At 47.7% G+C, this 24421-nt stretch overlaps 1 protein-coding gene across 3 annotated transcripts in view; it reads left to right on the forward strand.

Moving 5' to 3' along the window:
* The window catches only part of LOC141154627 (carboxyl-terminal PDZ ligand of neuronal nitric oxide synthase protein-like), a 43274-nt gene that overhangs the window by 14287 nt on the left and 4566 nt on the right, over window positions 1–24421 (forward strand). For 2 of the 3 annotated variants that reach the window (XM_073640841.1, XM_073640842.1), the window contains exons 4-11: window positions 4271–4363; window positions 5508–5566; window positions 9364–9472; window positions 9799–9928; window positions 10250–10356; window positions 17222–17353; window positions 18203–18368; window positions 18586–18835. In XM_073640841.1, the coding sequence (XP_073496942.1) occupies window positions 4271–4363; window positions 5508–5566; window positions 9364–9472; window positions 9799–9928; window positions 10250–10356; window positions 17222–17353; window positions 18203–18368; window positions 18586–18835 (1046 nt within the window). Of the gene's footprint in view, window positions 1–4270; window positions 4364–5507; window positions 5567–9363; window positions 9473–9798; window positions 9929–10249; window positions 10357–17221; window positions 17354–18202; window positions 18369–18585; window positions 18836–19526; window positions 20178–24421 lie in introns of those variants that run through there. The other variant, XM_073640843.1, reaches the window with a different exon arrangement.

Consider the following 24421-nt stretch of genomic DNA (forward strand, 5'->3'; position numbering starts at 1 on the left):
GGAGAAGGGTTTATGAATGAGATGTCACTGTTATTTATATAGAGAAGCATATTTAAACCATTTTCCCTAGCAGGTTATGAGGACACAATAATAATTGTTCTTTTTCTTATTCTCATCCCTCAACTAATTCTGGATAGGGACGAATATCTAGTAGAACGTAGAACCAGACTTTTGATTTTATTCAGTTAGTTATTAATGTTTAATTTTTGTATTTTCCTTTTGTTATCCTATACTTTTTGTTGTTAATTCATGATATTTCATATTTCTAATATTAATGGGAAAGGTTTAAACAGCCCTTTAAAAGATCGTTATTATGGAAAGAGGCCCAAGGGCTTAAATCTGACATATGCATCCAAGAAACTCCTTTTAAATTGTGAGGGTGCACATAGATTACATCATAAAAATTCTCCTTATATCTATTCTTCACATGCAGTGAGTAAGAAAAGAGGAGTAGCAATTAAGGATACTATAGTATTTCAACTAGTGATAGTATTCAGGGTGAAGAAGGCAGATATGTTCTACAATATGTAATATTAACAAGGTATGCATGATTGTATCCATGTATTCACCCAACTCAAGACCAATCACATTTATTAAAGATCTTATGATTAAACTAACATAAAACAAGGAGCCCTCTTAATTTGTGACGATTTTACTATCGTTCCACTCCCTAGCATTGATAAATCCTTGTGTTTTAACCCCTTCGCGACCTTGAGATTTTCTGTTTTTGCATTTTAGTTTTTTGCTCCCCTTGTTCCCAGAGCCATAGCGTTTTTATGTTTTGGTCAATATGGCCGTGTGAGGGCTTATTTTTTTGCGGGACGAGTTGTACTTTTAAATGCAATTACTAGTTTTACCATATCGTGTACTGGAAAACGGGAAAAAAATTCCAAGTGCGGTGAAATTGCAAAAAAAAAAAAAAAATGCAATTCCACAGTTGTTTTTTTTTTTTGTTTGTTTGTTTTTTTTCTTTCCACGTTCACTGAATGCTAAAACTGACCTGCCATTCTTATTCTCCAGGTCATTACGAGTTCATAGACACCAAACATGTATAGGTTCTTTTTTTACTTAAGTGGTGAAAAATAGCGTCTCCATTTTTCGGGATCTGGGGCCGGGTGAGGGCTTATTTTTTGCGCGCCGGGCTGACGTTTTTATTGATACCATTTTGGGGTAGATACGATGTTTTGATCGCCCGTTATTGCATTTTATTGCAATGTTGCAGCGACCAAAAAAACTTAATTTTGGCGTTTGGAATTTTTTTTCTTGTTGCGCCGTTTACCGATCGGATTAATTATTTTTTTATATTGATAGATCGGGCGATTCTGAACGTGGCGATACCAAATGTGTATGTGGGGTTTATTTTTTATTTTATTTTGAATGGGGCTAAAGGGGGGTGATTTAAACTTTTATATATTTTTTATATTTTTAAAAACATTTTTTCTAAACTTTTTGCTTGCTTCTATAGTCTCCATAGGAGACATTTACGGCACATGTCATGTCTCTCCCTTTTGGTGCGGGCTCCGGCTATGAGCCTGTGCCTTTCCGGGCACATGATAGCTGATCTAATGTCATGTGCCCCTAACAGCCGCGGGTAGAATCGCAATCCTCCCACTGCTGTTAACATGTTGAATGCCGCTGTCAATCTCTGACAGCGACACTTTAACATGGCCGCGGCAGAAGGACGTCAGAATTGTTTTTTTTGGTCTCAGCAACATTGCAATAACAGATGATCAAAAGATTGTATCTACCCCAAAATGGTATCAATAAAAACGTCAGCTCGGCACGCAAAAAAATAAGCCCTCACCCGGCCCCAGATCCCAAAAAATGGAGACGCTATGGCCTTTTTTTTTTTTTTTTTTTTTTTTTTTTTTTAACAAACTTGGGATTTTTTTTTTTTTTCATCACTTACCATATTTTTAGGACTATAAAACTCAATTTTTTCCTCCAAAATTTTGGAGGAAAATGGGGGGTGAGTCTTATAGTACAAATGTCGGGGGGGGGGTATATTTGTGTGGTGTGGGGGGAGCAGCCAACATTGTCCCCGCTGCTAAAGAAAATGAATATTCACTGCTCCCCATGCCCATGGGCTTGGGGAGCACTGATTATTCATGCTCCTTTAATATCGGTATACAGTGTAGCCGCGCTGCGGCTCCTGCCAGCTATCTCCTGTGCACGCTGTTAAAGGGCAGGAATATTCAACCTCTCTCCACGCCCATGCGCTTGAAGAGGGGGTGAATATTCATGACCTTTAATGAGCGGGCACAGGAGAGAGCCTGCAGCCGCAGCGCGGCTCCGCTGTGTGCCGGCTATGAAGGAGAGTGAAGTCACTGCTCCCCGCGCACACAGTCCCGGCGTGGGGAGCAGTGACTTCCGGCAGCTGATTTCTCCTTGTGAACCATGCATGGCAGTGACGTCATGCGCGGCTCACATGGAGAGATTGGTGCAGGCACACAGGAAGCAGCGCTGGAGGAGAGAAGAAAGGGGAGTAGGAGTGTGTTTTTTTTTTTTTTTTTTTTTTAATGCGCAGCATGATGGGGATCAGGGGTGCCATGCATACCAGGACAGGGATGAGGGGTGCCATGCATACCAGGACAGGGATGAGGGGTGCCGTGCATACCAGGACAGGGATGAGGGGTGCCGTGCATACCAGGACAGGGATGAGGGGTGCCGTGCATACCAGGACAGGGATGAGGGGTGCCGTGCATACCAGGACAGGGATGAGGGGTGCCGTGCATACCAGGACAGGGATGAGGGGTGCCGTGCATACCAGGACAGGGATGAGGGGTGCCGTGCATACCAGGACAGGGATGAGGGGTGCCGTGCATACCAGGACAGGGATGAGGGGTGCCGTGCATACCAGGACAGGGATGAGGGGTGCCGTGCATACCAGGACAGGGATGAGGGGTGCCGTGCATACCAGGACAGGGATGAGGGGTGCCGTGCATACCAGGACAGGGATGAGGGGTGCCGTGCATACCAGGACAGGGATGAGGGGTGCCGTGCATACCAGGACAGGGATGAGGGGTGCCGTGCATACCAGGACAGGGATGAGGGGTGCCGTGCATACCAGGACAGGGATGAGGGGTGCCGTGCATACCAGGACAGGGATGAGGGGTGCCGTGCATACCAGGACAGGGATGAGGGGTGCCGTGCATACCAGGACAGGGATGAGGGGTGCCGTGCATACCAGGACAGGGATGAGGGGTGCCGTGCATACCAGGACAGGGATGAGGGGTGCCGTGCATACCAGGACAGGGATGAGGGGTGCCGTGCATACCAGGACAGGGATGAGGGGTGCCGTGCATACCAGGACAGGGATGAGGGGTGCCGTGCATACCAGGACAGGGATGAGGGGTGCCGTGCATACCAGGACAGGGATGGGGACTACGTATGAAAGGAAGGGGGGCGGCATATATACCAGGATGGGGGATATTGTCAGAATTGGGGGACATTACCCTTATACCAGTGTCAGCGGAAGACCCCCCTCCCCCTTAAAAGTGCATCATGACCACATTTTTTGCTTAAATTTTTATTTTTTTATTTTCCTCCTCTAAAACCTAGGTGCGTCTTATCGTCCGAAAAATATGGTAAATAAAAAATAACCTATACATGTTTGGTATCTACAAACTCGTAATCACCTGGAGAATCATAATGACAGGTGAGTTTTAGTATTTAGTGAATATGGTAAAACAAAAAACCAACTGTGGAATTGTACTTTTTTTTTTTTTTTTTTGCAATTCCACAGCACTTGGAATTTTTTTGCCTGTTTTTCAGTTCAAGATATGGTAAAACCAATGGTGTCGTTCAAAAGTACAAATTGTCCAGCAAAAAAATAAGCCCTCACACGGCCATAGTGGCGGACAAATAAAAAAGTTATGGCTCTGGGGAAAAAAGAGAACAAAAAACGAAAGCCAAAAACGGAAAAGGGCTGCGGCTTGAAGGGGTGAAGGTATAACTGTATGCTTGAGAACACTATACCTTCTCTTACTACATATCTTCAAAAAAGATCAATCTTGACAAAGAGCGCTTGCCGCTCGAAACGCGTCGTAAGATGCCTGTATTCTCTTATTTGTGAACACACAATTTTAATCTTTGCTTCATGTACCTTGGAAAATAAAATGCACTTTTTTGGACTTTATCTGTGAGCTTGATTTTTCTGCTTTCTCTACTGTGGTCCTTCCCTTGCTCTGGCGGGCACTGCTGCACAGAGAGGCTTTTGACTGTGTACACCTTGAATAATGTGAATTTTTTTTTTTTTCTTATTCTCCAGCTTGAATTTAAAGCCAAGAACATTAAGAAGAAAAAGATCAGCGTCACAGTGTCTGTGGATGGAGTGAAGGTCACAGTGAGGAAGAAGCAAAAGGTGTAGTTCTAGTTTAGTGCTATGTTGGCGGTTGTAGTTCAGTAACTGCTACAGCTAATGCTGCAAATCATTTGAGTAAAACCATAAGGAAATGCACAGCTTTTATTAAAGCTTCAGGAGCAGTCATCATGGGCTGCGCAGCTGACAGGCGTTGTGCGTGTTATTACAAGGCATGACTTAGAAGATACGAGGCAACACGTGCATGTCTGAGGGATATACGAGGTGTCGCATGTGTGTGTCTAAGGGATACACGAGGCAGCATGTGTGTGTCTGAGGGACGGACGAGGCGCTGTGCGCGTGTCTGAGGGACGGACGAGGCGCTGTGCGCGTGTCTGAGGGACGGACGAGGCGCTGTGCGCGTGTCTGAGGGACGGACGAGGCGCTGTGCGCGTGTCTGAGGGACGGACGAGGCGCTGTGCGCGTGTCTGAGGGACGGACGAGGCGCTGTGCGCGTGTCTGAGGGACGGACGAGGCGCTGTGCGCGTGTCTGAGGGACGGACGAGGCGCTGTGCGCGTGTGTTCTGTCTCCACATATGGCTATTGGAGGTGTAGCTGATGGTTAAGATGCTGTGAGATTTTGTTTTCCTGACCTCCGTATCCAAAATGCGGAGTGGACAGGACCAGCGCCGACTCAACGGCCGTAGACTTGAATGTAGAACCACAGCGAGGGCGCAATTCAAGACTTGGTTTATTGAAAATCAGATACAGAAATAATATTTGATGGTACAATACTGTCGCTTTCTCTGAAGCCGCTGACATCAGTTGCTGCTGGTCAGAAGTTGATGACTTCGTTAGCCCAGTAAGTGGTTCCTGTCTCACAGCAGCTCTGGCTATAAAATGGCTACCAAGAGCAAATGATCCACCAACTGCAAACGCGAAGCCACGCCCAGTCTGAACCAACTTAATTGGAACGAAACGAGAGTGAGCGGTGAATAAATACTGACCAGTAGATGACGACGTAGCATTGTACATTTAGCAGATAACAAATTCATAACTCATTTCCTAATACATACAAAACAAACATATGAACAGCAATTATCTCTGGGGAAACAGCACAGCGTGCGTGTCATGGGGAAATACGAGGTGGTCCTAGTCGTGTGAGGTCTCGTTATTCGATGCTCACTCTGCTGCTTTTATGTTGTAGAAGAAGCAGTGGACGTGGGATGAAGCCTCGGTGCTGGTAATGCACGACCCCGTATACAGGTGAGGACACTGGCTGTGTCTCCCCCAATTCAGCAAGTACTGTACCCCAGCCCATGTGTAGTATGTGTTACTGGTTGTTGGTTTCAGTGCTTATTTTTTTGTGCTGTTCACTGAGGAATACCGCTATGTAAAGAAAGATGCTCAGTCTGCCGCCACGATGCTCAGTCTGCCGCCACGATGCTCAGTCTGCCGCCACGATGCTCAGTCTGCCGCCACGATGCTCAGTCTGCCGCCACGATGCTCAGTCTGCCGCCACGATGCTCAGTCTGCCGCCACGATGCTCAGTCTGTCTCTGGATAGTTGAGGTTGTTGTGGTTGCCCCGTCATCCTTATCCCCCTCCCCCACCGGCTTGTGGTCACATGACGTCCTAGAAATAAATGACAGGCAATTGTTTGTCTTAGTGGCTTCATTTCGAGCTCCGGTAACATTGTGATCCCCATGACGAAGAATAAAATTCTTCAAAATCTGCAGACAATCCCTGTGAATCATACAGTTACAGAAAATATGTCTGAAAATGCAGGATAGATGGAGCGTCCAAAAAATGCTACTATGGTGACTGACCAGAAAGTCTGAAGTGCGAGCTTCCCTGGAAAATGAAACCTGACACTACAGCACATGTAGGGTTAACTGGGGTCACATGAGCACCAGGACTACTGTACCTTCAATACTAGAGATTAGTGGTGACATCACTGAGATTGCCGCCTGTCCATCACTAGAGATCAGCGGTGACATCACTGAGAATGCCGCCTATCCATCACTAGAGATCAGCGGTGACATCACTGAGAATGCCGCCTATCCATCACTAGAGATCAGCGGTGACATCACTGAGAATGCCGCCTATCCATTACTAGAGATCAGCAGTGACATCACTGAGAATGCCTCCTATCCATCACTAGAGATCAGCAGTGACATCACTGAGAATGCCTCCTATCCATCACTAGAGATCAGCGGTGACATCACTGAGAATGCCACCTATCCATCACTAGAGATCAGCGGTGACATCACTGAGAATGCCGCCTATCCATCACTGAGAATGCCTCCTATCCATCACTAGAGATCAAAGGTGACATCACTGAGAATGCCACCTATCCATCACTAGAGATCAGCGGTGACATCACTGAGAATGCCGCCTATCCATTACTAGAGATCAGCGGTGACATCACGGAGAATGCCGCCTATTCATCACTAGAGATCAGCGGTGACATCACTGAGAATGCCTCCTATCCATCACTAGAGATCAGCGGTGACATCACTGAGAATGCCTCCTATCCATCACTAGAGATCAGCGGTGACATCACTGAGAATGCCTCCTATCCATCACTAGAGATCAGCGGTGACATCACTGAGAATGCCGCCTATCCATCACTAGAGATCAGCGGTGACATCACTGAGAATGCCGCCTATCCATCACTAGAGATCAGCGGTGACATCACTGAGAATGCCAACTATCCATCACTAGAGATCAGCGGTGACATCACTGAGAATGCCTCCTATCCATCACTAGAGATCAGCGGTGACATCACTGAGAATGCCTCCTATCCATCACTAGAGATCAGCGGTGACATCACTGAGAATGCCTCCTATCCATCACTAGAGATCAGCGGTGACATCACTGAGAATGCCTCCTATCCATCACTAGAGATCAGCGGTGACATCACTGAGAATGCCGCCTATCCATTACTAGAGATCAGCGGTGACATCACTGAGAATGCCTCCTATCCATCACTAGAGATCAGCGGTGACATCACTGAGAATGCCTCCTATCCATCACTAGAGATCAGCGGTGACATCACTGAGAATGCCTCCTATCCATCACTAGAGATCAGCGGTGACATCACTGAGAATGCCACCTATCCATCACTAGAGATCAGCGGTGACATCACTGAGAATGCCGCCTATCCATCACTAGAGATCAGCGGTGACATCACTGAGAATGCCTCCTATCCATCACTAGAGATCAGCGGTGACATCACTGAGAATGCCTCCTATCCATCACTAGAGATCAGCGGTGACATCACTGAGAATGCCTCCTATCCATCACTAGAGATCAGCGGTGACATCACTGAGAATGCCTCCTATCCATCACTAGAGATCAGCGGTGACATCACTGAGAATGCCTCCTATCCATCACTAGAGATCAGCGGTGACATCACTGAGAATGCCGCCTATCCATCACTAGAGATCAGCGGTGACATCACTGAGAATGCCGCCTATCCATCACTAGAGATCAGCGGTGACATCACTGAGAATGCCGCCTATCCATCACTAGAGATCAGCGGTGACATCACTGAGAATGCCAACTATCCATCACTAGAGATCAGCGGTGACATCACTGAGAATGCCTCCTATCCATCACTAGAGATCAGCGGTGACATCACTGAGAATGCCTCCTATCCATCACTAGAGATCAGCGGTGACATCACTGAGAATGCCTCCTATCCATCACTAGAGATCAGCGGTGACATCACTGAGAATGCCTCCTATCCATCACTAGAGATCAGCGGTGACATCACTGAGAATGCCTCCTATCCATCACTAGAGATCAGCGGTGACATCACTGAGAATGCCTCCTATCCATCACTAGAGATCAGCGGTGACATCACTGAGAATGCTTCCTATCCATCACTAGAGATCAGCGGTGACATCACTGAGAATGCTGCCTATCCATCACTAGAGATCAGCGGTGACATCACTGAGAATGCCTCCTATCCATCACTAGAGATCAGCGGTGACATCACTGAGAATGCCTCCTATCCATCACTAGAGATCAGCGGTGACATCACTGAGAATGCCACCTATCCATCACTAGAGATCAGCGGTGACATCACTGAGAATGCCGCCTATCCATCACTGAGAATGCCTCCTATCCATCACTAGAGATCAGCGGTGACATCACTGAGAATGCCTCCTATCCATCACTAGAGATCAGCGGTGACATCACTGAGAATGCTTCCTATCCATCACTAGAGATCAGCGGTGACATCACTGAGAATGCCGCCTATCCATCACTAGAGATCAGCGGTGACATCACTGAGAATGCTGCCTATCCATCACTAGAGATCAGCGGTGACATCACTGAGAATGCCTCCTATCCATCACTAGAGATCAGCGGTGACATCACTGAGAATGCCTCCTATCCATTACTAGAGATCAGCAGTGACATCACTGAGAATGCCTCCTATCCATTACTAGAGATCAGCAGTGACATCACTGAGAATGCCTCCTATCCATCACTAGAGATCAGCGGTGACATCACTGAGAATGCCTCCTATCCATTACTAGAGATCAGCAGTGACATCACTGAGAATGCCTCCTATCCATCACTAGAGATCAGCGGTGACATCACTGAGAATGCCTCCTATCCATCACTAGAGATCAGCGGTGACTTGTCCTTACGTTCTGCACTTTCTTGAACACTTGCTTGATTTTCTGGACCGACCTGCTGGTTTTCAGCCTCCAATGTCGGGTGCTGCTGTGGGATCATAATTTGCCAGTTCTGGGTTTCAGCTTCTGAAGGTTCCTAGTTGACAGTTGTCAGAGATGTTGAGGGCTTTTTGCATATGTTCTTATGTGGATGACTGAGGTAAGTGTTGCTCTCGCTGTTCCCAGATTCTTTGACAAGATCTTAATCTGTCAGAAAATTTACAGAAGCCTGAAAAGAAGGATTACGCGAGTTCTTGCCGCTGGGCCGGAGCGGGAGTGAGGGCTTCATTTCCATCTTTTCTTCCAGACGCTGCTGAATATTCATTGCACAGAACGTACCTCTGCACAGACTGAAATGTCTCTCCTCCTCCAGAATATTCTACGTGTCGCATGACTCCCAGGACCTGAAGATCTTCAGCTACATCGCCCGGGACAGGGCCACCAACGCCTTTAGGTGCAACGTATTCAAGTCCAAGAAGAAGGTGAGTACAGCTGTGTGCAGCATGTGGGGGCTGGTTACTGCCAGATAGGGGCTCATTCACTTGGAGGGGTTTTAACAGTGAGCGTGTATTTCATGGCAATGTGTCCTGTGGCTTGGAGCTGCTGCAGGAGATGATATGGTTGCTCAGGCCGGGCCTGTAGCCTGGGGCCTCCGGGACATTGTGTCGAGGCCACCATGGCTGAGACGCAGAATTCACAACCTCGTCCTGCTCTCAAGCTGAATGTCCTGGGAGAAGGTCCTGCCCTGGAGCAGCTGCTTCTTCTCTTTGCAGTGTTGGATATGTACAGTTCTGTTTCCTGTCCCCAGAGCCAGGCCATGCAGATTGTGCGGACCATCGGACAAGCCTTCGAAGTGTGCCACAAAATGAGTCTGCAACTTGCTCACCAAGATGCAGATGGAGCCAGCGACAAGTCTCAGGACGAGCACAATATGGAAGGTAGATGGGGGCAGAGGTGCGGGGAGCACTGTCGGGGACAAGGACTGCGGTGACACCATTGGCCATAGTGATCGGTACCATGACGCTAATCCATTAATGAATGTGCAGATCCTCTATGCTCTCTGTGTGCATGTTATGTACATGTGTCAGCAACTAAGGGGTTAATCCCAGTTGCTTGATGCTGATGGTGCAGATACTCCAGCTCATCAGCCTTCTACATTCTCATAAGATATTCAAATTAGATGCAAATGTTGTGTAAATGCAGCTGCTGGCAGATCAGTGTTCCCCACAGTCATGTGTCACCCATCCTTTCTTTATTAGGGCAGCATCTGATAAGAGCCAAAAATCCTGAAGGGGTTAATGGTCGCACCTCTTCTACTACAGACCTGGGTGCTGAGAGATCTGCACTAAGGGAGCAAAGTTGCCAGGTACAAAGGGGCAAGAATATGGGAATATGGCAGCAACTGTACAGCCACATCTAAGAGTGTGTGTGTGTGTATGTGTATATACCTATGCAAGTTTTTCTCAACATCTGACATGAAATCAGAATAAACCTTTCCTGTTTTAGGTCAATTAGGATTACCATAATTTGTAATATTTGCCAAATGCCAGAATAATGAAAGAGAGAGTATATTTTAAGGCATTTTTTTTTTACTTACTGCAAAGTCAAAAGTTTACATACAGCAAGATTACTATGCCTTTAAACAATTCTGGATTGCCCATATGATGATGTCATGTGTCTAGAAGCTTCTGATAGATTTTTTTGGCAACATCTGAGTTAGAGACACACCTGTGGATGTATTTCAATGCACACCTGAAACACACTGCTGCTTTGTGTAGCATCATGGGAAAGTCTAAAAAAATCAGCCAAGATGTCAGGAAGAGAATTGTGGACTTGCATAAGTCTGGCTCATCCTTGGGTACAAATTCAAGATACCTGAAGGTGCTTATTTGATCTGTACAAATAATTATATGCAAGTACAAACAAGATGGGAATGTCCAGCCATCATACCGCTCAGGAAGGAGATGAGTTCTGTGTCCCAGAGATGAATGTGTTTTGGTCTGACATGTGCTTATCAACCCAAGGACAAAAGCAAAAGACCTTGTGAAGATGATGGTGGAAGCTGGTAAGATTGTGTCAATAACCAAAGCGAAACAAGTACTGTATCAACATGGGCTGAAAGGCCACTCTGCCAGGAAGAAGCCATTACTCCAAAAGCTAGATTAATGTTTGCAAATGCACACATGAACAAAGACCCTAATTTTTGGAGACATGTCCTGTGGTCTGATGAAATTAAAATTGAACTTTTTGGGCATAATGACCATCGTTACATTTGGAGAAAAAAGGGAGAAGCTTGGAAGCCTAAGAACACCATCCCAACTGTGAAACATGGGGGGTGACAGCATCATGTTGTAGAGTTGTTTTGCTGCAGGAGGGACTTGTGCACTTCACAAAATAAATGTCATTATGAGAAAAGAAGGTTATATGGCAATACTGAAGCAACTTCTCAAGACATCAGCCAGGAAGTTAAAGCTTGGGCGCAAAGGAGTCTTCCAAATGGACAATGACCTGAAGCATACTGCCAAAATGGTAACACAGTGGCTTAAGGATAACAAAGTCCATGTTTTGGAGTGGCCATCACAAAGCCCTGATCTCAATCCTATTGGAAATTTATGGGCAGAGCTGAAAAGGCTGCGAGCAAGGCACCTACAAACCTGGATCAGTTACACCAGTTTTTTCAGGAGGAATGGGCCCAAATTCCAACCAACTATTGTGAGAAGCTTGTGGAAGGATATCCCAAACATTTGACCCAAGTCATTCAGTTTAAGGGCAATGGTACCAAATACTAATGAAATGTATGTAAACTTTTGACTTTGCAGTAAGTAATAAAAATGCCTTAAAACATTTTCTCTCTTTCTCATTATTCTGGCATTTGGCAAATATTACAAATTATGGTAATCCTAATTGACCTAAAACGGGAATTTGACCAGAGCTTGAGAAGAGTTAGCTGGCGCTGAAATGTTTCACTGGTGAATATAAAAGGTTAATTTCACCATCTGTGATGTCTCACGCTGCAGATGTATTGATGATTGGTGACTGTTGGATCCATGAGACATGCGCCCCTTTCACAAATTGCCTCTGCTGCTGCTTTATCCTTAGTTACAGGATGGAGACATCGCTTATCTGGAAATGAGGGAAGAATAGAGAAAACATTCTCACAATCTCTGGCTGGACCAGTCTAGAGTCTGAGCCCCTTGCATAAATCCCGGCACTTCCAGTCTCTGCTGCTATCACTGAGGTTATTAGTGGTTGTCTGAGGAAGGTTCTGAATGCACCTGGGCAAATCATCAGGATCCACTACTTGACCGCTCCTGTGTGATCACCGACCATTGACGGTCCCAATGAGTTCGATGGAGACCAGTCTGGAGACACTGAAGCCATGGGAGCACCTTTAGCTCACACAGACTGCTCACAGTAGTGCGAGGAACATGTTGCCTAGGGTTGTCATGAGGAGAAATTCCTCCTGGGACAGTTTCACTTTTCCTGGTGAAGGCCTATTCATGGCATTGCCCATGTAGTCTTCAGACCAGATTCTGGCCATTATTGCGTCCAAGACAAAAGTGAGGTCTTATCACTGAAAAGGACAGTCCTCCATTCCAGCTTCCATTGCTGTCTCACTCTGCACCATGATGGCCTTTGACAGCAGTCGTGTGAGGTCAGTGGACACCTGTAGCTGGATGTCGTAGCCCAATGTCGCGCTGACACCTGATGGTTTGTGTAGAGTAGACACTGAGTGACCCCTTTAGTCTCGGTTGTGAGGTCTTTTGTCACTTGCAGTACAGATCACTATGCCCCATTCTTCTAATTTTACGAGATCACGTGGACAACTGCATCAGGAGATCAAATGAGAACGTCACACCGATCCTGCTCCCGGGATTATGGTGTGTAGGGTGGGGTGGTTAGTGTCCAGTAGCCAGACCCTTCTAGTCTCCATTTTAGGTTTACTAACCGCTCTGGATTACAGTGATCTGTCATGGAACCGGTGATGCGGCCATCTCTCCAGAGTCCCAGGAGCCTCCAGCAGCGGATCTTGGTGATTTGTACATTCAGCGGCAGAACCTTCCTCAGACTACCATTAATAACCTCCGTCATAGCAGCCGAGGCTTGAATTGCCGGGTTTTCTGTCTGTCCACCCTGTGATCTCCCGAATTCCACAGCTTTTCCTTCTCGGTGTTGGTGTGAATGTTGGGGTATCATAGATTTAACGTATGTATATAATATTATGTACGATTCCTGTGTGGGTAGGACCGGCGCCTCGATGTCTCCTCGTTCTACAGCCGCTTTACTCGTGCGCGTATTTTCTACTTCAGAGGACATGGATGTGTCGTTCACTCTTCATGTGCCGCCATCTAGTTGTGACTAGTGTTGAGCATTCCGATACTGAAATATCGGGTATCGGCCGATATTCGCGGTATTGGAATTCCGATTCTTAATTCCGATACTTTTACAATATCGAATACCGGAATCGGAAGTTCCCATAATGCCTGCGCTCTGCAGTGTCTCTGAAGGATGACAAGCTGGGTGGCAGCGCTCAGCTGCAATCCAGCCTGTCATCAGAATGCCATCCCAGCGTGGGAGAATTCTCCTGATCGTTTAAAAGCCGGCGGGCGGTAAAAAGCCGCCGGCTTTTAAACAATCACACAGCCCCATACTGCTTCCCCGCAGCCTCCCACCCCGATCCTCCGCTCCCCTCGCCACCTCCCATCCCGATCGTAAGTTAGGACCGGGCGGGGAGCGCAGCACCAAGGAGCGGCGAGCGAAGGACCCGGGCGGGGAAGCCGGCAGTGAAAAAGCTTCACCGCCGGCTTTCCCGTTCTGTGCTGCGCTTTCCCGCCGGTTATTTCAAATGAACAGCTGAGGTATCAGGTGATGCTGATCAGCTGTTCATTTGAAGTCGCCGCGGTGCCCTCGGAGGGTTCATGTGAGTTCATGCTTGACTGCATTGCATGAACTCACATGAACTTTCCCACGGCTGCACAGGTCAGCCACACCTCCCAGACGATCAGCCCGTCATGATTGGTGTGTGTGGGTGTCTGTGCGTGTGTCTGCGCGGTGTCTGTGCGATGTCTGCGTGCAGGCAGACATAGGCCCATGTGACACTACTACTCCCATCGGCCTATGTCTGTCCCCCGTCCACTCGTGCCAGCAGGATCAGCTCGATGGGAGCAGTAGTTCCCATCAGCCTGATCCTGCTATATAAATTGCCCTACTGTGTCCCCAATAAATTTTAAATACATGTCATTGGTGGCCAGTGGTTACCTACAATAAATTAGTTCATACATTACCTGTCCCTGCCGATCGCCACCTAAAATAAAGTAAAAAATAAAAAACTACACCTATACTCACCTAGACACTAATTCCCCGAAGCCATCGATCTCCTGTAATAAAATATAAAATAATAAACCACAACCTTATCCTTACCCCTCCGTAGTAGTCCACGAGTGTCCCACGAAGATCTCCAGTTCAGAGCAGCCACATAGAATGTGACCGCTCTGAACCGCTGCCGCCGCTAGAATGATGGGGCCGTAAAGCAGCCCCGTCATTGCATAAGCGGGTTCGCCGGAGTTCAGGCAGCGCTGCTCCGGTTAGCTCCTTTACGGCCCTGCTGTATTGTGAGAAATTCCCACGGTACAGCAGTGCCGTAAAGGAGGTCTCCGGAGCTGCGCTGACTGAATGCACTCCGGTGACCTCAGTCAGTGGCTCCCGCTGCCGGGAGCGGACGTGTTCCCGGCAGTGTGAGCTTACAGCAGCCATGCACAGCTGTCACCATCTCCAGATGTGACAGCTGTGCATGGGAGATCAGCGCAGGAACGTGGACAGGTAACTATTTTTTTTTAGTAAACTAAGAATTAAATAAAATTGTGTGTTTTATTTCAAATAAATTATTTTTTTCCAGGTGTAGTGTGTGTTTTTTCTTTTTAACACTTTGTAGGTTAGTAATGGGGGTGTCTTATAGACGCCCATCATTACTAACCTGGGCTTCATGGCAGCTGGTGCTGACATGAATCCCAACCCTATTACCCCCTGCCACCGCACCAGGGCAGCGTGGAAGAGCGAGGCTAAGTGCCAGAGTTGGCGCATCCTATGGATGCGCCATTTCTGGGGCGGCTGACGGCTGGTGTTTCTAGCCTGGGAGGGGGCCAATATTCATGGCACCCTTCCTGGGCTATTAATATCAGCCCCCAGCTGTCTGCCTAGCCTTTGCTAGCTATTAAAATAGGGGGGACCCCACATCATTTTTTTGGGGGGGGGTCCCCCATTTTAATAGCTAGTAAAGGCTAGGTATTCAGCTGGGGGCTGATATTAGTAGTCTGGGAAGCTCCGTGGGTATTACCCACTTCCCAGGCTTCAAACATCTGCCCCAGCCGTCTGCTTAACCTCCGCTAGAGCCTAAAATTATGGGGGATCCCACGCCAATTTTTTTTTTTAAATAAATCCTTTATTTTAACACTAAATGACATTTGAGGAGTTAATAAAGACGCAGTCCCTAAATTATTATTTATTTTTTAATTAATTTTTCCCAAAAACTTTGGCGTGGGCTTTGCCATATTTTTGTATGCCAGGCAGGTACAGCATCCAGCTTCTATGAATGCGCCATTTTCCGGGGTGGCTGCGGACTGCAATTTGCACCGGGGGGGAGGGGGGGGGGGGCAGAAAGCTTGGGCCTCCCTGCGCCGCAGATTCAATCCCCCAGCTGCCTAGTTGTACCTGGCTGGACACACAAATAGGGAGAAGCCCCACGTATTTTTTTTTAATTATTTCAGGAAATTCATGAAATAATTTAAAAAAAAAAAATACGTGGGGCTTCGCCCTATTTTTGTGTCCAGCCAGGTACAACTAGGCAGCTGGGGGCGTGGGAAAATTCTCACGCTGAAGCGCTGAGTGCAGGAGAATTCTCCCACGCTGTCAGTGACGTGCATGAGGTGAGCCGAGTTCATTGGACATGACCTCGGCTCATCTTTATGCCGTCACAGAGAGACACTGAGGAGCGCAAGCATGCCTGCGCTTCTCAGTGTCTGCGGGATGACAGGCTGGATGGCAGCGTTCTGCTGCGGTCCAGCCTGTCATCTCGATGTAGCAGAGCTGAAGCTGTCCTGGGAACCATGGAAAGGTAAGGATGAGGTTGCTTTATTATTTTTCTTTTATTGCAGGAGATCGTTGGCTTCAGCTGGAATGGGCGTGATGGTAAGTATGGTTTAATTTAGAACAATAAAGAATTGTGTGTTTATTTCAATTAAAGGACTTTATTCTGGGTGTTTGTGTTTTTGTTTTTTTTAACTTTGACTATGGGGTTAGTAATGGGGGTGTCTTATAGACGCCTCTCCATTACTAACCTGGGCTTGATGTCAGCTGGCATTATAAGCTGACATCAACCCCAGCCCTATTACCCTACTGCCACCGCTACAGGGCAGTGGGAAGAGCGAGGCTAAGTGCCAGAATTGGCGCATCCTATGGATGCGCCATTTCTGGGGCGGCTGACGGCTGGTGTTTGTAGCCTGGGAGGGGGTCAATATTCATGGCACCCTTCCTGGGCTATTAATATCAGCCCCCAGCTGTCTACCTAGCCTTTGCTAGCTATTAAATTAGGGGGGACCCCACGTCACTTTTTTGAGGGGGTCCCCCATTTTAATAGCTAGTAAAGGCTAGGTATTCAGCTGGGGGCTGATATTAGTAGCTTGGGAAGCTCCGTGGGTATTACCCCCTTCCCAGGCTTCAAACATCTGCCCCAGCCGTCTGCTTAACCTCCGCTAGAGACTAAAATTACGGGGAGCCCCACGCCAATTTTTTTTTTAATAAATCCTTTATTTTAACACTAAATGACAAGTACAGTAAGCAACACTGTCACTGTACTTCATATATATATGTGACTGACATGTTTCTATCTATCTAATTTATGTGTGAAGCTCTATTCTTTCTGTTGTAAATTGTCGGGTACCGGTGTATGCCGCTGATGAATTGTCGGCTTTTCGCGTAATACATTCTACATTATTCTTAGTTGTTTTACTTCATGTAGAATTAACCTACAAGGAAAGAAAGGGTTTATTTTCATTCCGATATTTGTGTCCCATTGACTTGCATTGGTTTCCGGTATCGGAATCGGCGATATCCAATCCGATACGATATTTCCTGATATCGGAAGGTATCGCTCAACACTAGTTGTGACTGTCCATACAGCAGGCATAGGATCAGATCTTCATGCTGACAGGTTCTCATCTGTGTCCCATTCACAGGAGCTTCAGACACCAAACTCTTCCTCCATTTCTCTCTCAGCTTTGACACCGGTGGCCTCTCAGCACCAACTACAACTGCTCTACCATCAACTCCTGCAGCAGCAGCAACAGACGCATGTGGCTGTAGCCCAGGTGAGCACTACTCCCATCATCCAGTAATGAGCACTGTTGGCTGGGGGTGGTGCAGGTGAGACTCCGGTCAGTGTATCTGAGGCTCTCTGGCTGTCGGGATGCAGACACCTCTTTCAGCTGCACCTCTAATGTGTTGCTAATGCCCTCCATTGGCCGTACATTGTACTGCAGTTGGTGTACGGTTGCTCTTCTTTATCCTCCGCAGTGATGTACAGGCTGCTAGGAGTCTGGTTAGATTCCTACTCTAGTTCATGTCACCAGTTCTCCCATCTTCAGCTGTGAGTCCCATTGGAGGGGCCTCCCATCTCCAGTATTTGGCACGTGAACTAGACAGTCCTCGAGCCTTTTACCACTTTCCATGGCCGCACAGTGAATGTTTGTGAGTGTACGATAAGCCCATACATATGAAGGAGTGTCATAGACGGCCAAGTCATGCAAGAGCTGCACTGTGTCCAGGTAATAGAGAGGGTCCTCTGATGTCATACCCGGGGGCTCGCTGCGAACCAGCTGGATATTGAGCTCAAGCATTATAGGACATTGCTTTCTGTAATGGCTCCGTACTGATGAGGTGAGGGTTAGCCTGCCACTCTCAGTAGAGGGCTGTATGTGGCTGAATACACCAGACCCCCCCAAGGTAGGTAATCCCGAAGAGCGTAGCCTAGGGCATACACTAGATAGCTGGCTTGCTATATGCCATATCCAGCTTGGGGTGGCCCTTTATCATCCGGCCTGCCGTTCGGTAGGACATGAAGGGTGCTGCAGACCTGCATCACCATCCACCAGATGGATAATTTACCATCCCCCATGCTGCAGCAGATTTGGGGGTGACTTGTGATTTCTGTTTTCCAGGCGCAGTTGTTGAAGGATCAGCTTGCGGCAGAGACAACGGCTCGCATAGAATCTCAGGCCCAAGTGCGACAATTGCTGCTGACCAACCACGATTTGTTACGACACGTCTCACTGCTGGTGAAACAGTTAAAGGAGCTGGAGATTGGGTCTGGCCTCAAAAGCACTGGTGAGCGTCCATGACGTCCAGACATAGTTACGGGGGCAGGATTTAGTGAGCGCTGGTGATGTGGATGTTGGGGAGGGGGGGGGGGGTGCCACGGTCAGGTGATGTGGAGGGAACCTTGACTCGGCCATGTGACGTGGATGTTGAGTGGTGGGGTGCTTGGCTCAATGTCGTCGCTCCTCCTTGTGGGTCTTCTGATATGTTTCTTTCCCTCTTACAGTGCATCGGGGGTCTCTACATAACTTGGCACTTGCTCAGTCTCTGTCCCTAAACTTGAAGAAACTGTACAGTCTGGAAATCCATCTTCCATCCACGTCGACCCCAGCATCAGTGCACAAAAATGCAGGTCCTGCCCTGAACGGGACCATGGGAGAATCATACCTCAACCTAGAGAAAGGTGGGAAGGCAGTGGTGACTCACCGGGCGGAGGGCTTCAAGGTCCCCAAAGTACAGAGGGCAGATGAGGACAAGTAAGTGATGATGACGGTCTGAAGTCAAATCATGGCACGATCCGGAAAATGGAAGCAGGGACTCTCCATCTGTGAGCATCCTTCTCTGACCCCTAGAAAGACGACACCTGACGTCTGCACATCCGCTGCCGTCAGTCAATCAGCAGTGTGATGGCTGCCGTCCGAGAGGAGACAACGTGTAATCCTCATCCTTAAATGACATACACCGTCCGCAGCCCCTAGTCATTTGGCTCCTCCAGGTTGGAATCGCACACCCAGGTTTATGAGCTGCGGCCAGAAGTGAATTTGGCAGGAGGTGCTTGATCAGGGAATATAAGACAGACCCCTCTGAATCCTCTTCTGGCTTTAGTTCAAAAACTGTCATAAAACCACCATCAAGCTGCTAGATAATCGCCATAAAACCAAAAGTGACAACCAAATGCGATAAATAAGCTTCTTGGTAATAAGTTCAGACATGCGGGTGGATGACTGTCCTGAGCGATGTTTACACTTCAGGATCAGAGTTTATCATGTTAATAATCACAAATGCCCTGATGGGTGCAGGCATTAATCAGTCACAATGCTGCCGCCATCGTCTGCACCATGGCGGGTTGGGGAGCAGATATGGAGGGGGGGTGGGGGGCACAGGCCTGGAGCAAATTCTGCCAGATGGTGTATGTTTTATTTTTCTAATCTTCTCTTGCCTCTTCAGAAAGGGAACAGAGGGCGATGGGCCGACGTTTTTTTGACCCAGAAGACAGGGAGCACAGTTCTACCAGGGGTAAGACTTTGTCCTCTCTTGTCCGGGATGGCAAGACCTTTTTTTTTCTCCTAACGCAGTTGGCGTTATGGCACTGGTGCAGATTGCCCTTGCTCCTTTTCTGCTGTCTGACTCGCCCCCTCAGAACCAGGAGCGTGCATGGCGCGAAAATCCTCCTTGGATACGGATCATGGATGGACCAATCTTCAGGACAGGCAGGTGGCTCTTCTCCCCACATCCTGCTGCATTGTGCCAGCACATCCCCACGATGTTCTTTCTGTCGTCTTTTTTTTCTTCATCTTCAGCCTTCTTTCTTCCTTCTGAGGGTCCATCTAGGCTCCATCATTCTTCCAATCCCTTCCTGCATCCTTCTGGAGCCTCGGCCTCACATTTATTTCCTTGCCTAGTGGAAGCCACACCCCCTCCCTCATCGGCCATTCATGCGCTCATGTGGGCGATTCTCCTGCTCTGGAGCATCCCCGCTCCTCTTCCTTCCTCGGCACTGCCATTTCTTCTCTCTGTAGCGTCCCACAACAAAGCCAGCAGCTCCTGCGGGGTTTCATAGGGATTCCTCGGCTCCTGTCACCTGGACCACTCCTCAGCCCCACAGTCCAGGACTGATAAACCGTCTACCCTGGGATCCTACACAACTGCCCCAGCAAGGCTCCCTCCCTTCTGACACACACAAATCCCTTCTAGTTTGTCCCGTCACTCCTTCAGTTCTTCTCTCCTTTTAATTATAGTCATGTACTTTGTTTGCATGTTCTGTAAGCAAACTTTTTTGTGGCGATTTGTGCTACCTGCACCCCGTTGCCCTGGCCTCCTGCCAAAGAGCGTTCGGTGGCCTGGGACAAAAATGAGTAGTCTCTCCCCTCTCCCCCCCCCCCCCCCCTCACCACCAGCCTGGGCCATTGTCTCTGTCGAAGATTTGAAAAAGGTATCTTAGATCCTGGTCACTATCATGTAACAGCTACCCATGTCTACCACCACACTGGGTACCACAACCACTGTCCAGAGGAAGCCAGACCCACTAGGCACTCCACTGGGCGTCAGCGGTCCAAGCGGCTTAGAATGAGTTCTTCATACCGGTCTCAATCTCTCTCCACAACTCAGAGACCTCACTCCTTATCATACTCTCCCTCCCCGGAGGCTTGGTCATCTCAGGTATTGGATCACCACTCTGATTCCTACCGGGAAGCTGAGAGACCTGGTTGACAATTTTAGCTGTACTGTAAACCAATCCCTCCCTATGAAAGAAGTGGACCTCTCATCCCCTATAGACTGTGTTCTACAGGACGGTCAGGTGTAACGGTGGGTGATATTTTAACCACTCCGAATTCAGTGAAGTGGGCTCAACCTGAAAAGCATTTTCACACACGTAAATGTGGAGATTTTCTTTCCTATCTCATTTCTGCAGATCTCATTGCCACCTGGTCCTCCTTTCCCTCGGTGGATCTTCCGGTGTCCAGACTGTCAAGGACCACGATCCTACTGATCAGACTAATGGAATCCATGGCCAAGTCCACCTTTTGATTCTGCATCCAGCCTTTGCTGCTCCTAGTTTGTCAAGGTTTCGGCAAGGCAACTATGCCAAGGCGTCATCTCCAGGTCCCCTTCCTTGGAATTGGTGGACCAGATCGCCCCTGTGGGTGAGTACCTCTGTTCTGCCTCCCTTGAAGCAGATAGTTGCTCAGCACAACCTTCAAGCAGTATGCTGGCAATTTGCCTTATTCTGTGGCTCAAGGCATGGAATTTGCACCACGTAATTTCACTCAAACCTTGTCTTTTGAGGCTTTCATCTTTTTCGCATTTTGGTAGCAATACATTTTGGACAGATGGAAAGAACACCATGCTTCTGCAGAAGAGACCTACTCTATCTTCGTCCAAACTAATGCCTCATTCATTTTGCTACTTTCGTGAGCTCCCTTCTAACCTCAAGAAGACACCTGCCGTCCCTTAAGAAGAAAGACCACTCCTTCCTTGGGTCTGTGCAGCCAGCACGCCAAGTCTTCATGGACCAGAAGCAACAGGTTTTCCTCTGCATGACTGGTCATCCCAACCTGGGATCGCTCTTCAGGTGGGCGTTTGTCTCCTACTGTTCTTGTATGTGTGACTTCCCACTGTCAATGACCTTGGGTCAGAGAAATTGTTTCCTCCAATTACAAGATAGAATTCTCCACTCCTCCATTTTTATTTTATTTTTTCCCCACACCGTCCTCCAAAGACTTTTCCTTGGCAGATGTTTTTTTTTCCCAAGCCATAACCTCTCTTCTCCAGTCAGGCTTCATTGTTCTGGTTTCACCCGGGATCAATCTAAAGGTGTTTTATTCAAACTTTTTTGTTGTCCTAAAAAAGTATGGCTCAGTCCATCCGATTCTGGACTTAAAGAAGCCTCCCATTGAGGTTTTTTTTTTTTTTTTTTAAATTTATTTTTTTATCGTGTGTGTATGTTCATGTACTCAACTACCGCTGCCCTCTCCGGTGTCCAGCGACATTCTTTTTTGCTTCTGAGTGACGTCACTGCAATTGGGACTAGCCTGCTCACTCTATACTCTGTGTGAACCGGAAGTCTTTTTTTATACTGAAAGTCTATGGAGCCTTGTTCTGAAAACTCCATAGACTTGCATTGTAAAGGCCACTTCTGGGTCAGGCAGAGTTCAATGTGACCCGGGCAATCTGCAGCGAGTGAGAAGAGGAGCAGAATAGCGCTGAATACCGGCCTAAGCAGCTGTTTGTGAGTATGTTAATACACTCGCACTACATTACATACATTTAATGAATGAAAAAATTAATGGGAGTGCTTCTTTCAAGATTCTGAACCAGAGTGTCCGGCTTTGCTGATTCAAGATGAAGTCTCTCCGCTCAGTTGTTGCCTCCATGGAACCCAGAGAATTCCTTTCATCGGTGAACATTCAGGATGCCGATCTCCACATTCCCATTTTCCCAGCGCATCATAAGGTTCTCCGTTTTGCTGTCAATCAGTCCTGCCTTCAATTTGTGGCCACGGCTTCCCGGATGTTCAAAGTTCATGGCTCTTCTGCCTGTCAGGAAGATAGTGGTCACTCCCTACCTAGATGACATCTTGGTCAAAGCCTCTTCCTACTCTGAGAACTTAGCCTGCAGATCACATTAGACACTGTCTTTCTTCGGATGGATCATCAGTCAAAGTCATCTCTGATCCCAGCTCAGTGCATCATCTTCCTGTGAATGCTATTCAACACAGTCCAAGTAAAAGTTTCCCTTGGAGAAGACAAGCTGTCTGCTCTGCAAACAGGCATTTAATCCCTGAGCCGCCCATCTCTTCCTCTCCGCTTCTACATGGGTATCCTCGGCAAAGTGGCTGTGATGTCATTTTTTTTTTTTTTTTTTAGTTCCACAGCTGGCTCTGCATTCCCGTTAGGACAAGTCTGTCCTCTTCCTCGATCCTTCTCTATCTTACCCCATGTCAGACAGTCCCTGATATGGTGGCTGGATTTTCCCCCTCATTCTTCTGGGTTGTTCCTCCCTTCCTATCCCCTAGCAGATTGTGACATTGGACACCAGCTTTCTTTGTTGAGGAGCAGTCTTCTGCAGGTGGTCTCGAATTAAACTTAGCCCTCAGTTCTGTAAGGAGCCATGTCTCGGCCCTATCTATTCTCTTCCAGGAAGATCTGGCTCCAAAACCTCAAGTCAGAACTTATCTTGAGAGTGTGGCGGACTTTGTTCCTCTTTTGTGGCCTCCCTTGGATCGTGTGCTTTTGCTCAGCGCTTTACAGTGCCCTCGTTTGGAACCAATGTTCTGGCTCTCCTGGAAGGTCACGTTCCTGATTGCTATCTCTTCAATCAGATGAGTATCTGAATTGGCAATCCTGTCTTCCTGCTCTCCTTTTCTTGTCCTTCACCTGCACAAGGTAGTGTTGCGTCGTGGGAACTTGTCCCTTCCCAAAGTGGTTTCTTCCTTCCACCTTAGCAAAGAGATCGTTCTTCCTTCCCCTGCCCTTTTGGAGAAGTCCTTACAATGTTTGGATCTGGTCAGAGCGGTCACTACCTGAAAATGACTGCTTCCTTCAAATGCTGTTTGTCATTCTAGAAGGTCCTCACCAAGGTCTCTCTGCCAAGCGTCCATTTTACCTGCTGGCTTTATAAGCTTCTAGGATGGCAGAACGAATCCAAGAACAAAGCTTCCCCTCCGGTGGTCAGGGCTCATGGCCCATTCCACTCAGGCAGTTGGAGCTTTCTGGGCTCTTCGCCAATAGGCATCGACGTCGCTGCTTTGTAAGGCTGCTACTTGGTCATCCGTTCACATTTTCACCCCGTTCACATTTTCTTTCACATTATCTCCTGAGGGATTTGTCTCACACATTTATACATGTTTCCCACCCTAGGGACTGCTGTGGGATAGTATCCCAAGGTTCCTGTGTCCTCCCAATGAAGTGCTCGAGAAAAGAGGATTTTTGTACTTGCCATAAAATCCCTTTATCTTAACCTTCATGGTGGACACAGCAGCCTCCCTTTTGTTCATGTTGCTCTGTTGGGTGTGTATATGTTAATAAAAACAATTCTGCTTCTCCTTCTGCTTTTCTCAGTAACTGAATAGCCTGGTTACCAGCCGGTGGGTGCAGCAACTGAGGGGAGCAGAGTTTTATTCTTGGGTTGTAATTCTCCATGTCAGCCTCCTGGTGGCAGCAGCATACACCCATGGTGCTTGTGTCCACCAATGAAGGCAAAGGGTGCTTTCACACTGTTTTCTCACCTGTTGGTCCTGTCAGAGCTTGCGTCTGAGCCCCTCTCCAAAATGGGATTTGGGTGTATGCGCTGAAGGAGCAATAGACTATAATGGTGCCGACAGAGTGAACATGCACTCTGTT

The sequence above is a fragment of the Phyllobates terribilis genome, unplaced genomic scaffold (genome assembly GCF_046119375.1).
Source record: "Phyllobates terribilis strain yellow unplaced genomic scaffold, ASM4611937v1 Scaffold_7__3_contigs__length_470593459, whole genome shotgun sequence".
Lineage (NCBI taxonomy): Eukaryota > Metazoa > Chordata > Amphibia > Anura > Dendrobatidae > Phyllobates > Phyllobates terribilis.